Consider the following 14,321-nt stretch of genomic DNA (forward strand, 5'->3'; position numbering starts at 1 on the left):
TTCCCCTCTCTGGGCATCTTCCGCAGCGAGGAGCTATCGACCCCGAGGGGACGTTTATTTTCCTCCTCCTCTCCTAACGCTAGGAGCCTGGGGCATCGGATGAAGCTGAGCGTCAGAAGATCGGGGACAGAGTTCACCTGGGGAACTCATTGCCACAGGAGGCGGTGACGGCCTCCCCGACTTGTGTGGCCATACAACCAAGAATAAATAGTTTAAGGTTGAATTCTGGGTGTAAAGGATTGTACAGTGGTGCCTCGGTTTTCGAACGTCTCCGTTGACAGACATTTCGGTTTTCGAATGCCGTAAACCCGGATTCAAATGCTTCGGTTTTCGAATGCGCCTCTCAAGTTGGACATGCCACGCAGCTTCCGCTGGGTGCAATCGACCTGTATCTTTGCAACCTTTTTTTTTTTTTTTTGTGGCTGTCTGCACCTCAGTTTTTGAACGTTTCAGAACACCGGGACGCATTACGTTCGAGAACCGAGGTACCGCCATATCATAAAACATGTGGGAGGAAAGGATTAATAATAGGACCCACAAAGGGGAGGCTAGAAGTCCGGGGGAGTCCTTGGAATCTTGTTTTTATGATTTATATGTGATATATCTCTGTAAAAATTTAATTTGAAAAACTATATATATATATATATATATATGGTTTTTCAAATTCAAATTCAAATTAAAACACACACACACACACACAAAGAGTTTGAGAACTTGACTCCTTATCACAGACATAGGCCAACTCCGGCCCTCCAGATGTTTGGGACTACAATTCCCATCATCCCCTGACCACTGGTCCTGTTAGCTAGGGATGATGGGAATTGTAGTCCCAAACATCTGGAGGGCCGGAGTTGGCCTACGCCTGCCTTATCTCCTCTCTGTTCTGTGCAACACCTCTCGGCTCTGTCTCTAGTTTGATGCAAAAAAGAGATTTTTTGTTACTCATCTGGGCATTTATTGTGGGTTTGAATCCAGGAACCAGGGCGGCGCTTAGCGCCCGCGAGCAGCTGCAAGGGAAGGAAGAGGCCCCCTTCTCTCTGTGAACCAGATACCCCATCCGCTGTCTAAAAATAAAGCAGGCAGGGGCCTGTGCCTCTGCTCTCTCCACGGACGCCAGACCACAAAAGCCCGAACTAGCCTTTTCCTGCTTGCAGAGACGTTCCCAGGGCCCCCCATTTTACAGGGTGGGGCGGCAAATGCAGGCCTAGATGATGATGATGATGATGAGGTTGGAACCCAGATACCGTTATGAGAATTATAAGGTCTAATATATAAAATAAATGGTCATAAATGTACAAGGCAAACACATACATAAGTATATCAACCACGTGTCTGAAATAGCACAGGAGAGCCATCCTGAAGCCATTTGGACTCTCCCAAATTGACCTCAAACATTTCTCTGCAAGGAGGAAGGAAATGGGGAAAGCTTTCCAATGGTCTTTGGACTGTAAGGGCTCACACCTCCCTTTGCAAATACAGTCTGGCAAGTATCTGTTAAGCTGAGCACACTCTCAATATGCGTAAGAGATTTGGGAACTGAGTGTTTATATTTATATTTATATTGGATTCTTAGATCATGGACTGCAGTTTCTTGAAGATGGACTTCTGGCAAGCGATGGGCTGCACCTCACAACGGTTGGGAGGAATGTTTTTGCCAAAAATCTCAGAAACCTCATCAGGAGGGCTTTAAACTGACTAATGTGGGGGAGGGAGACAGTGCTCCTGAAGGTAGGAGTCTATCAATTGATGAAGATGATCATCCAAATGTCATAGACCGAATGGAGCAAACAGCACGCAGACCTAGTGGTGGGAGGAAAAAATCCTTAAATAAGAGACACGGGGGAATGATTAATGGACTTCAATGTCTGTACACTAATGCGCAAAGCATGGGAAATAAACAAGATGAGCTTGAGCTCTTGGTACAGCAAACTAAATATGACATAATAGGCATCACTGAAACCTGGTGGGATAAGTCCCACGATTGGAATGTAATAATGGAGGGATACAATCTATTTCAGAGAAACAGACCAGACAAGAAAGGAGGAGGAGTGGCGTTATATGTCAGGGATGTGTATACCTGTGAAGAGATCCAAGATTTAGAACCTCAAAGCCAAAGTGAGAGCATTTGGGTCAAAATTAAGGGAGAGAAGAATAACAGTGACCTCATTGTGGGAGTTTACTATAGATCCCCAAGCCAAACGGAGGACATAGATGATGCCTTCCTGGAACAGATGGCCAAGCATGCAAAAGGAAGGGAGATAGTAGTAATGGGGGACTTCAATTACCCGGATATTTGTTGGATGTCAAACTCAGCCAAGAGCATAAGGTCAAACAGATTCCTCACTGGCCTTGCAGACAACTTCATTGTCCAGAAAGTGGGAGAAGCAACAAGAGGAACAGCCATTTTAGATCTGGTCCTAACCAATGTTGATGACCTGGTTAGTGGGGTAGAAGTGGAAGGATCATTAGGCGCGAGTGATCATGCTCTTCTGAAGTTTACTATACAGCGGAAAGGAGCAGCCAAGCATACTAGGACTCCATTTCTCGACTTTAAGAAAGCCGACTTCATAAAACTTAGGGAAGTGCTGGGTGAGATCCCATGGACAGTAATACTAAAAGGAAAGGGAGTTCATGATGGCTGGGAGTTTGTTAAGAGGGAGATAGTAAAAGCACAACTTCAGGCAATACCAATGAGACGGAAACATGGAAGGTGCCTAAAGAAGCCAGGGTGGCTATCTAAAGAACTTTTAACTGAGTTAAGATTAAAAAAGGATGTGTACAAAAATGGAAAAGGGGGGAAACCACCAAAGAGGAATTCAAACAAATAGCCAGCACGTGTAGACACAAAGTCAGAAAAGCTAAAGCACAGAATGAACTCAGGCTTGCTAGAGAGGTTAAAAGCAACAAAAAAGGCTTTTATGGGTATGTTCGTAGCAAAAGGAAGAACAAAGAAACAGTGGGGTCACTCAGAGGAGAAGATGGTGAAATGCAAACAGGGGACACAGAAAGGGCTGAACTCCTCAATGCCTTCTTTGCCTCAGTCTTCTCCGATAAAGAAAACAATGCCCGACCTGAAGAATTTGGAGCAAAGGATTCAGCAGAGGAAACACAGCCCAGAATAACTAAGGAGATAGTACAAGAATACTTGGCTAGTCTAGATGTATTCAAGTCTCCAGGGCCAGATGAACTGCATCCAAGAGTATTAAGAGAACTGGCAGATGTGATTTCAGAACCACTGGCAGTCATCTTTGAGAATTCCTGGAGAACAGGCGAAGCCCCAGCAGACTGGAGGAGGGCAAATGTTGTCCCTATTTTCAAAAAGGGGGAAAGAGAGGACCCAAATAATTACCGCCCAGTCAGTCTGACATCAATACCAGGGAAGATTCTGGAGCAGATCATTAAGCAAACAGTCTGTGAGCACCTAGAAAGGAATGCTGTGATCACCAATAGTCAGCATGGATTTCTGAAAAATAAGACATGTCAGACTAACCTGATCTCGTTTTTTGACAGAATTACAAGCCTGGTAGATGAAGGGAATGCAGTGGATGTAGCCTACCTTGATTTCAGCAAGGCATTTGACAAGGTGCCCCATGATATTCTTGTAAAGAAGCTGGTAAAGTGCGGTCTTGACTATGCTACCACTCAGTGGATTTGTAACTGGCTGACTGACCGAACCCAAAGGGTGCTCATCAATGGTTCCTCTTCATCCTGGAGAAGAGTGACTAGTGGGGTGCCACAGGGTTCTGTCTTGGGCCCGGTCTTATTCAACATCTTTATCAACGACTTGGATGATGGACTCAAGGGCATCCTGATCAAATTTGCAGATGACACCAAACTGGGAGGGGTGGCTAACACCCCAGAGGACAGGATCACACTTCAAAACGACCTTGACAGATTAGAGAACTGGGCCAAAACAAACAAGATGAATTTTAACAGGGAGAAATGTAAAGTATTGCACTTGGGCAAAAAAAATGAGAGGCACAAATACAAGATGGGTGACACCTGGCTTGAGAGCAGTACATGTGAAAAGGATCTAGGAGTCTTGGTTGACCACAAACTTGACATGAGCCAACAGTGTGATGCGGCAGCTAAAAAAGCCAATGCAATTCTGGGCTGCATCAATATAGGAGTATAGCATCTAGATCAAGGGAAGTGATAGTGCCACTGTATTCTGCTCTGGTCAGACCTCACCTGGAGTACTGTGTCCAGTTCTGGGCACCACAGTTCAAGAAGGACACTGACAAACTGGAACGTGTCCAGAGGAGGGCAACCAAAATGGTCAAAGGCCTGGAAACGATGCCTTATGAGGAACGGCTAAGGGAGCTGGGCATGTTTAGCCTGGAGAAGAGGAGGTTAAGGGGTGATATGATAGCCATGTTCAAATATATAAAAGGATGTCACATAGAGGAGGGAGAAAGGTTGTTTTCTGCTGCTCCAGAGAAGCGGACACGGAGCAATGGATCCAAACTACAAGAAAGAAGATTCCACCTAAACATTAGGAAGAACTTCCTGACAGTAAGAGCTGTTTGACAGTGGAATTTGCTGCCAAGGAGTGTGGTGGAGTCTCCTTCTTTGGAGGTCTTTAAGCAGAGGCTTGACAACCATATGTCAGGAGTGCTCTGATGGTGTTTCCTGCTTGGCAGGGGGTTGGACTCGATGGCCCTTGTGGTCTCTTCCAACTCTATGATTCTATGATTCTATGACTCTGTTGCAACAGTTTAATAAATACCAGGCTTACTAGCTGCTTTGCTTCTCAATATTCTCTGCTTGGCCTCTGTTATTTTCTCCTACCGATAGAGAACCTACTTAAGGACTCTATATGGGCTCTTGGGTACCCCATAAGGGAAAGAGTATTTTTCTTCTAGCAGTATATGTTTGCTCGAACAGAGCAGGCCGCATTCTGCGCCAAACCCAGGACCCTCCTGCCTCTCCAAAACCCTCCTGTTCATTCCAGGCCGCAAGAAGCAAGCCGTCCACAGTTTCTGGGGGGAAATGCTCCACTGGTGAGGGTTGTGCCCTAGAGAATCCCATCCTTACCCCCCGCCAGCCTTGCTGGGTCCTCAGTGCCCAAGTCAAGCAGCTGCAGAGCCTGCTTCTAATTTGGGAAAGGAATTAGGACCCAGGGAAGGGAAGCCAGCAAGAAACTGGATATCCCACAAGGGCCAAGAGGCAAGGGCTTATTTTGCCGCGGAGAGAAAATGTCGGCAGCCCTCGCAAAGCCGTCCCTGACCAGAACCGATTCTGCGCTGTTATAAGGGGGGGGGGACTGCTCCTTTCCCCTGATTATTGCTTTCACTTTATGGATCAATGGTCTCGTTAGGGAGTAAAATCCATTTTAAATTGCTGTTTTAGGGGTTGTTTTTAAAAGTCTGGAACGGATTAATTCGTTTTGCATTCCTTTCTATGGGAAAGAAGCGCGTCTTGCTTTTGGAATGCTTTGGTTTTGGAACGGAATTTCCAGAAGGGATTAAGTTTGAGAACCAAATAAGTTTGTATTCCCTTGTGAGCTGAGGAGCATCTCTGAACAAACAGGCCTCCTTCCTGATCCTGACCCCATGGCCTCAGTCTCTCTCTGTTGCCCAGGCTGGTCCAAAGTGGGTCCGGTTTCCTCCGCAAGAGGAGCTGGGTGTTAGCCGGGGATCACCTCCCCCGCTCCGTCCCTGGGGCATGCCTACGCACTGCTACTGACCCACACCCAGGGCCCCTCTGGACGCCTGGCCTGTCCTTTCAAGGAGAAAGAGCCCCAACTGCCTCCATCCATCACACCCCAGGTCTCAGCCCGGAGGGTCTCAGGTTTCCCCAAGCCAAGGTTGTCTCTGGCTCCTTGGCGCTGCTGACTGTGTTTCTGTGGGACATTCCCACCCCACACCTCTTTATTTAGAAAGTGCCGTGCTTGGGGAGGAGAAAGCCAGCACAGCATCGCCGCCGCCACCCTAAATACACACCAACAACCCCAATACAGCAGCCCCTCCCCGTGACTGAAATACAGGCTAGACCCTTGGGGTCCCGTTGCATGGGTCTTCCTCCCCCCACGAAGTCTGCCCCCTCCCCAACGTGGGAACACATACAGGAATCAGCACGAAGCCAGAGGGAGGTGGGCGATTCAGTCTCCAAAAAAATCCATGGCAGGGAAGGAAGTACTTACTCCAGATAAATTACCCTGGGGTAACAGCGCTTGGGTGGGGGGTGAGTTTCCCTCCCCTCTTTTTTCACAGCCCCTGGGATTTATGTTAGGGGGTGCAGACCCTCAGTTAGTTAAGTATTTTAATCGATTTTTTATTTATTTATTGGGGAGCTGTCCCCGCCCCCACTACGCCCATGCCCCCTCCTCTTCCTTAAGCCCCCTTAATCCAGTGCAGCTCTGGAGGTTGGGGGGGGGGAAGGCTTTGCAGGAGGGTAACTTTAAAGCCGCTTGTGGGGCGCGGGGATTTGGCACGGGGAAAGATGGTTACAGATCCTTAATAAATCCTTAATAAATCCTTAATAAATCACGCGCCCACCCCCCCAAAAAAGGATGAATGGGGATGTTCTGAGCCTATGGTCGGTGCGGGGGTGGGGGGGCACGGGGAGGGTGGCCTAACCCCGTGGGAGGAAGGGGGGTCGCGGGAGGGGGCGCGCAATGGAGGAAGTGGTCTCCTTGCCTTTCTCATATTTGAGGTAGAGGATGGAGACGACGAAGTAGCCCAGGTCGAAGACGGGGAAGACGGGCAGGCGGGCGAAGGCGGCGGCCAGGTCGCCCACGTCTAGGGCCCCCACCAGGTCCATGGCGGCGGCGGCAGGTGCAAGCGGGGGAAGCAGGCGCGGAGATGCTGGGAGCGCACGGGAGCGCAGGCGGAGAGGCCGGGAGCGCACAGGAGCGCACGGAGCGCACGAAGGAGGAGGGGGGGGCGCAGAGCCGGGGGGAGGGGGTGGGGAGGGGGAGGGGAGGGTGACGCCCCCGCCCGCCCCCGCAGCGCCGCCCCCGCACGGCGGACCTCCCTCCCTCGGTGGGGCGGGGGTGGCACATAGGAACCTGCCACCTTGGACTGTGCCAAACCGCTTGGCGTCTATCCAGGAGAGCAGGTGTCTATCCAGCCAGCAGGTGAATCGGAGGATGCTGCCGAATTTTGGGGGGGGGGAATGAATTTGGGGGCTTCTGCACTGGGAGCCCCCCACCCACCCTTGACAGCCCAGAAACCAGAGCCACCCCTCTCGGAAAGAAAGGAAGGAAAAGGAAAGGCCGAAAAAGAGGGGGGTCGCTAAGTTCTCCAAAGTGCGAAGCCACAAATGCGGCCCCCCTCCCGCGGGAATAAGTGGCTTTGATTTTGATTTTAAATTTATGCTTTTCAAGTTTGCGCATTTCACCAATTCGCTCATTTTGTACATTTCAACGATTTCGCATTCGTTTTGACATTTCAAAACCTGATTTCCTTCTTCCCCCGCTTTCTGCGGCTCCTGAAATTTAATTTTCATATCTTTTGCATGTCCTGATTAGCCTAACTTGCTCGTTTGTTCTTTAAATATATTATTAGGGGATACGTGGCTTTGATGGAGGCTGGAGGCGACCAGAGGCGGCGCTCTCGCTCGCCAAATAATAATAATAGGCTGATAGGGAGAAGGGACGGGCAATGGCTTTGCTGCCACAGGAAGAGAGAGAACTCTTCGGATCGGGTCCTCCTTGGGGTATATGGCTCCCCAGGGGATGCTGGACAGGATGGGTCCATTTAGGCCTGATCCTGTAGGCTCATCTGATGCCTGGACTTGAAGAAGGGGAGGCGGTGCTGGGGCTCCCTGAGCCGCTGCGTCTGAGCGCTGCGCTTCTGGGTTTCCTGGAAGAAGCGTGTCTTTGGCCACCGTGAGAAACAGTTTCCCCGCTTTGGCCTGACTCAAGTGCACGGCTCTTCGGTTTGCATTCTGCAGGGAGAGTGGGACTCCAGATCATCACTTTGCTTAATTAATCCGGATTAACTTTACCCCACCTCGGATGGCTATTCCACAACTCCGCTTTCGACCCCTGTCGTCGGTCGCGTGAGCCAGGATCCGAATGAAAGCGAGCTCGTGGGGTTTGAACGCGGGCAGAGGCGCCTCCTCGCATACCGGATGAACTCCGGCTAGAAGTTCAGAGCTGGAAGGGACCCCAAGAGTCATCTAGTCTGACCCCGCCTCGCAATACAGGCAGGTGCTTAGAAAGTTGATGCGGATCTTAATCTGTTTAAAGTACTGTGATTTTTTAAAAACGGATTTTACTGTTCTGCTTTTTGTAAACCGTTTGCAGGGTTTTTTAACAACTGTATCCAGCGGCGCGTCAATTTTATGAAATAAGTAAATTGTGAAAAATGGGTGCCGCTGGACAGGACGAGGAGGAGCCCGTTAGTCATCTCACGGCTACCCGACCCTGGTTTCAGCTTTTCCCGTTCGTAGAATCATCTAATCCCCCAGCCATTAAAAACCCTCGGCGTGCATTGGCCACCACCTGGTAGCAGGGAGTTCCACAAGTTAACAGAAATGGACACAGACACCCAGCGCGATGGGGCTCTTTAATCTGAGCCAGCTGCCCTTCTCCCCAGATGTGACCTTCCCGTCCCCCAGTTCCCCTGAAACAAACTCCCTTCCTGATTCCCACGTTTACTGTTTATCATCAGCAAAAATCTGAGTTTCAGAAAGGGCATGTGGCTTCACAAGCTGCTACTGAGCGTGCGTGGTTTGCGAGGCGCATGCTCAGAGGCAGGGAAGGCTCCGGCGGGTGGGCGGGGCCTGCGGAAGGGGCGTGTCTGGCGCGTCATCGGGGCTCCTTCCCGGAATGGGCGAGCGCCACCTGGCGGCCGAGGCGGGGAAATTTAAAAACAAGGGAGGGGGGATGCCGCTTGCTGATTGGCTGCGGCGCTGATTTACGTCACTGAGGCTGGGGGAGCACTTCTACTTCCGGGAGGAGACTGGAAGCAGCAGGATGCTGGGCGATTTGCTGCTCTTCGGGTAAGTGGGGCGGGGGGGGGGGGAGGGGAAAGAAGCAGGGTTGCTAAGCAACGCCTGTCCCAAAAGGAGGGGGCAGGAGAGGATGAGCCCCCCTTGCAATGTGTGTGGGGGTTAATAGGGCGCTCCTGCAGCAGGAGCTGCACCTGACGGATTCCTGCCTGTCGCGCAGATAGGAGGCTGGCGGCGGCGGCAGGGGAGGCCAGGAGGAGAGGCGATCTTCTTTTGCTTCGTTCCCTCCCGACATCTGGCACTCCAGATGTTGCTGCGTTCTTGCCCCCCCCCCCCCGGCAGCCAGCAGGACCAGTGGTTAGGGATGGTGTGGCGATGGGAGGTGCTAATAATAATTATTATTATTTATACCCCACCCATCTGGCTGGCTTTCCCCAGCCATTCTGGGCGGCTTCCAATGGAATATTAAAATACTGTAATACACCAAACATTAAAAGCTTCCCTAAACAGGGCTGCCTTCAGATGTCTTCTAATAGTCTGGTAGTTGTTGTTCTCTTTGACATCTGACGGGAGGGTGTTCCACAGGGCGGGCGCCACCACCGAGAAGGCCCTCTGCCTGGTTCCCTGTAACTTGGCTTCTCACAGCAGGGGAACCGCCAGAAGGCCCTCGGGAGATGGACCCAGGTGTCCGGGCTGAACGATGGGGGTGGAGACGCTCCTTCAGGTATACAGGACCAAAGCCGTTGAGAAAAACCCCATCCATTGAAAGCTGCTCAGTTTCTCTTTTTCCTTCTCTCTTCCCCCCCATTCAGGACACTGTTGGTCAACGCAGGAGCAGTGTTAAACTTCAGGCTGTAAGTGCTCAGAGGTGGGGGGAGCAGCTGGGCTGGGGAGGGAGGTGGGGTTCAGCTTGGGAGGAGGGCCACAGTTCTGGCTTGGAAGAAGGGGTTCAGGATTTGGGTGCTCAGGAGAAACCACCTTCCGGCCACTTGTTCTCGCAGAAAGCGCCGCGTTCAAGTCTCCAGTGGTTTGCCGCCGGGGGTGCGCGCCATTGTCTTCCGAGACGGACGGATGTTGGGACGTAGGTGTTCCATTAAGCCAGAATCGGTGGAGCTCTCATATTCTGTTCATTTGTCCAGATCCCCTTCAAAACGCTTCTGTTTCATACCAGTTGTGAGATGCTTTGGCTTTCTGTAAATCCTCCTCTCTCTTGCCTCTTAGGAAGAAGAGAGAGAGCCAGGGCTTTGGTGAAGAAGTGAGGGAACCCACAACAGGTAAGACCCTCCAGGCAGGCGGGGGTTGGAGCTGAGGCCTCCATACTGCGCCCACCTTGGCATGCATTGTGACCCTCTAAAACCCCCACTGAGGTTGTGTGATTTCATAGCTTTGGGATACCCCCATGCCAACCATGGAGAAGGGCTTTGGGTGACTGGTGGAACGTGCAATTGGGCGCTGAAGCCTCCAGGTTCTGTCATCTCCAGGAAGAACTGGCAGAGGCTCTCTGGCCTGAAGCCCTGGACAGCTGCTGCCGGTCAGTGCAGGCTGTTCTGAGATCGGTGGCTAATGATCCGACAGCTTCTTCTGCAAGAGAGTCCTTGCATGGGATAGCTCCGTTGAGCCAACAGGAAACCCGACGCGAAACCACACCGCTGCCTGGTATTCCAGACCGCTTGGTTCCATATTGGTTCTGCAATTGCTTTATCTAATTCCTCAAGGACGGCTGCGAGTTCCGGACACTTAAGGATCCCGATTTATTCTTACGCTAGAGCCTGGACGTTGCCCATTAGCAGTGCCTGACCTCTCCCTTGAGCCTGGTTCTATGGAGATGGTTCTTAAGAACAATCTTGCAAGAATGAATCTGTATTCAAACAACAACAAAACTTCCCAGCTGCCAGGGGCTTCCCATTTTTCAAACGCAATTTCCTCCTGCGTTAACTGCGCCTCGTGGCATTTCAAAAAAGTGCCTAGAATTGAACTCCAAAGTCAGAAAAATGTTCTAGTACTACTTATAAATTGCATCTTGTTTAATAAACTGGAGAGTCACCCCACATAATTTTCTCTTGTAACTTCCCCTTACAGGATTCATATGATTGAATTACTTCTAAGGATTCCCACCAACGCATTACATCTATCGTCCACTGTTTCTTTTTTATAAAAAGAATGAATTGCAAAGTGCCTTGCTCACCGCTTTGGTACTTAAAATTTAACGATTGCAAGCAGCCTTAAAGCTGGGGCTCAAGGTTTCTTCAAAACTTAAAAACCACTGCAGTTTTTAAAGGTTCGGTCTCCCCATCTTGATTTGAAATGGCACCCCATTGTACCCCAACGTCGGCAATAATCTGCTCCTTGATCTTTGCAACCGTTGTGCAAAATCTGGTTATGACCTTCAACAAGCAGAGAAACAAACAGCTTTCCAAAATACTTATTAGTAGATTAATTAGTTTCCATTATTGTGCACAAACGTCGTTGTGCATGGAAGCTTGAGAGGACTGGGGCAGCAATAGGGACACTTGCCATTTTATATTATTTTATTTTATTTCCACCTAGGTGATAACATCAGGGAGTTTCTGCTGAGCCTGAGATACTTCCGGATTTTCATCGCCCTGTGGAATATCTTCATGATGTTCTGTATGATTGTGTAAGTCTGTGGGGGGAAAAGGGTGTCATCTTCCTGGTTGTGCACCTCTTAAACTTGGTTTTGGGGCATTTTATGTTCATATTTATTACTTGCAGCCTCGTACCCAGCGCTGCTCAGGAACCGAAGGGCTATGGGGAAGCTGGATTTGAGCCAGTAAGAGGTCCAGATTTCACCTTGGCCATTGGCACACCGATGACCCTTTCTTTTGCAATATGGCGGACAATAACCTTGGGCCTGTTTATAACCGAAATAATCCATTGTCCATTTTCTTCCTGCTTTTGTCTTCTAGGTTATTTGGATCTTAAACCATCTTTGGTGGACTTTGCTGCTGGCTATAACAACCTGGGGAGTGACTTTCAGCTGGAAGTAATGTCTTGTCCATGAAATTTAAAAAAAAGAAAAGCCATGTTTTTAAGCATTGCAAGTGTCTTGGTGTCTTATTTCTTCGAAAAAGAGAAATCTCATGAAATTGTGGATTCTTTTTGTGTCCAAGCATATATAAAGACGATTTATTTCGCCTGTGGTGGGGTTTATTTAGTCCAGTTGTTAATCTGGTTTATTTGAACCATGGTCAGGCCTTAAATGTGCAAAACCTGCCCAGCGGCTTAGCCATAGTAATTTTGCGGCCAAGAAACTGCAATCTGAAGCCATGGTTTGCTGCTGGCTTTACAAAAAGCTTGGTTTTAACCATGGTTTGGTGTGATGGGATTCCTCGGCCGTGATCCGTTCGGCTAGGGTAGCTGGACACGCAAACCGAACTCTGGAGAAGCCAAGCCATGGTTTGCCTGTCTCTGGAATGACCCATGGCTTGTTCAGCAAACCATGGTTCTGTCTTCTTCTTATTCGATCCCTCATAGCCGAGTAAGATTGTCTTCCATAAACACGGTCTTAACAGTGAGTCCGTAAGTGACTGTGGAGGCCAGTTCTGGATCCCCACATCCTTCCACAGAGGGGACATAGGTCTCCAGGCGGGAGTTGATCATGGTGAGCGTTTGCCAAGTGTGCCTTCCTCTTGGCACATTTCTCCCTCGCATCCTGAGTTTGAGTGTCTTCAAAGCCCAGGACACCTTTGGTAAAGGCTGTTCTCCAACTGGAGCGCTTGCAGGCCAGTGTTTCCCAGTTGTCGGTGTTTATACTACTTTTTTTTTTTAGATTTGCCTTGAGAGAGTCTTTGAACCTCTTTTGTTGACCACCAACATTACGCTTTCCATTCTTAAGTTCGGAATAGAGGAGTTGCTTTGGAACATGATAATCAGGCATCCGCACAACATGACCAGTCCAACGAAGTTGATGTTGAAGAATCATCGCTTCCACACTGGTGATCTTTGCTTCTTCCAGTACACTGGCATTAGTTCGCCTGTCTTCCCAAGTGGTGGGTAAAATATTTTGGAGACACCATTGATGGAATCTTTTGAGGAGTTGGAGAGGAGTTGTTCAGCAAACCATGGTTTTGTATTTTGAAAAGGTTCCTTGTGGCAAGGGGAGCTCGCTTGTCAGAGACTCGTACAGAAAGGAGGCAGCCATGACGGGTTCAAGGGAGCTGTCCGTAGCAAACGTTCCCCCATTCCAGTTCCCTTAACGGCGGAGGAATGGGAAGGCGCTCCTATTAATGGTGCACCAGAAGCGATGGTTCGGCCATGATGGAAAATCCATAGCTGCCCCACCCGGATTATTCCTTCGCCAAGCGACAACCATAACCTGCGTCATTTTTAAAAGCAAACACACCTGTGCAAATCACATAATTTAATGATCCCAGTGCTTTTGGGGGATTCACAGAAGGGTTTCCCCCCTTTTTATTTTCAGTTCTGCTTGACTGCTAAAACTGAAGCGTCTGCTGTCACACTTATTTTTATTTTGAAAAAGAAGCCAGGCCTGCCTTGGTTTACCTCAGCGGCAAGGCCAGCGGTGGGGGACGTACTTTAGACATGCCCAGGAACACCACGGCCTCTTCAGAATGCTTTTTTAACTTATCATTGTTCAATGGGGAACATGTATTTTAGCACCGGTTCTGCTGGATCAAAAAGTTAAAAATGCACCTGCAACATAATGGATTCATAGGTCTGAGGGAACGCCCCTCCCCCGACTCAATTGATTTTTGAATTCTGAATTTATTGAATATATATTGATATTAATATATTGAATATATATTAAAATTCTTATAACATATATAAAGGTAAAGGGACCCCTGACCATTAGCTCACCCCGTCGTTGCGGGGATTTGAACCGCCGACCTTCTGATCAGCAAGCCCAAGAGGCTAGTGGTTTAACCCACAGCGCCACCATATAACATATATACTGTTATGTATTAAGATTAACTGCAGTTCTCACTCAGGTCCACCCGTATGCAACCAAAGGATTGAAAACTCTCGCTCACTGATTGGTCAGTTAGTTGGAAGTTGTTAAGTGTTAGAAGTTACTTAGCATTATATAAAGCAGCCGGCTGAGGCTGCAGTCAGTCTGACTCCGGGAGCTGCTGCAATAAAGAGCTGTGAATCTAAAAGAGCTGAGATCTTTGTCTGTCTTTCCTACTATTTAACACACATACACACACATATATATATTACAAACTATTGAATATATTTCATAATTTTTAAACAGGTAAATCTGAAGGACAGGACAAACTCTTGAATACATATTTCATATCGCGTTTAAACTGACGTAAATCAGGGACGGGCTATTGAACATATATATCATGTTTAAACAGGTAAATTTGAGGGACGGGACAAGCTATTGAATACGTATTGCTTTTATACATGTAGTTTATATCTTTCACGTTTAAACT

At 48.9% G+C, this 14,321-nt stretch overlaps 2 protein-coding genes across 2 annotated transcripts in view; one reads left to right on the forward strand and one right to left on the reverse strand.

Annotated features, from left to right (window-relative positions):
* Window positions 1-6,780, reverse strand: part of TMEM38A (transmembrane protein 38A) — an 11,748-nt gene extending 4,968 nt beyond the window's left edge. Inside the window, exon 1 of the mRNA XM_053372603.1 lies at window positions 6,642-6,780. Coding sequence (XP_053228578.1) covers window positions 6,642-6,765 — 124 coding nt within the window. The 5' untranslated portion in view covers window positions 6,766-6,780. The remainder of the gene's footprint in view (window positions 1-6,641) is intronic.
* A 2,073-nt stretch (window positions 6,781-8,853) lies between these two features.
* SMIM7 (small integral membrane protein 7) lies at window positions 8,854-12,062 on the forward strand. Its single transcript, XM_053372643.1, has 5 exons — window positions 8,854-8,952; window positions 9,714-9,755; window positions 10,123-10,175; window positions 11,449-11,539; window positions 11,829-12,062. The coding sequence occupies exons 1-5, from the start codon at window positions 8,927-8,929 to the stop codon at window positions 11,842-11,844; spliced, it is 228 nt and encodes a 75-aa protein (XP_053228618.1). The 5' UTR covers window positions 8,854-8,926; the 3' UTR covers window positions 11,845-12,062.
* The last annotated feature ends 2,259 nt before the right edge of the window (window positions 12,063-14,321 follow it).

This window comes from Podarcis raffonei, chromosome 18 (genome assembly GCF_027172205.1).
Source record: "Podarcis raffonei isolate rPodRaf1 chromosome 18, rPodRaf1.pri, whole genome shotgun sequence".
In the NCBI taxonomy this organism is placed as follows: Eukaryota; Metazoa; Chordata; class Lepidosauria; order Squamata; family Lacertidae; genus Podarcis; species Podarcis raffonei.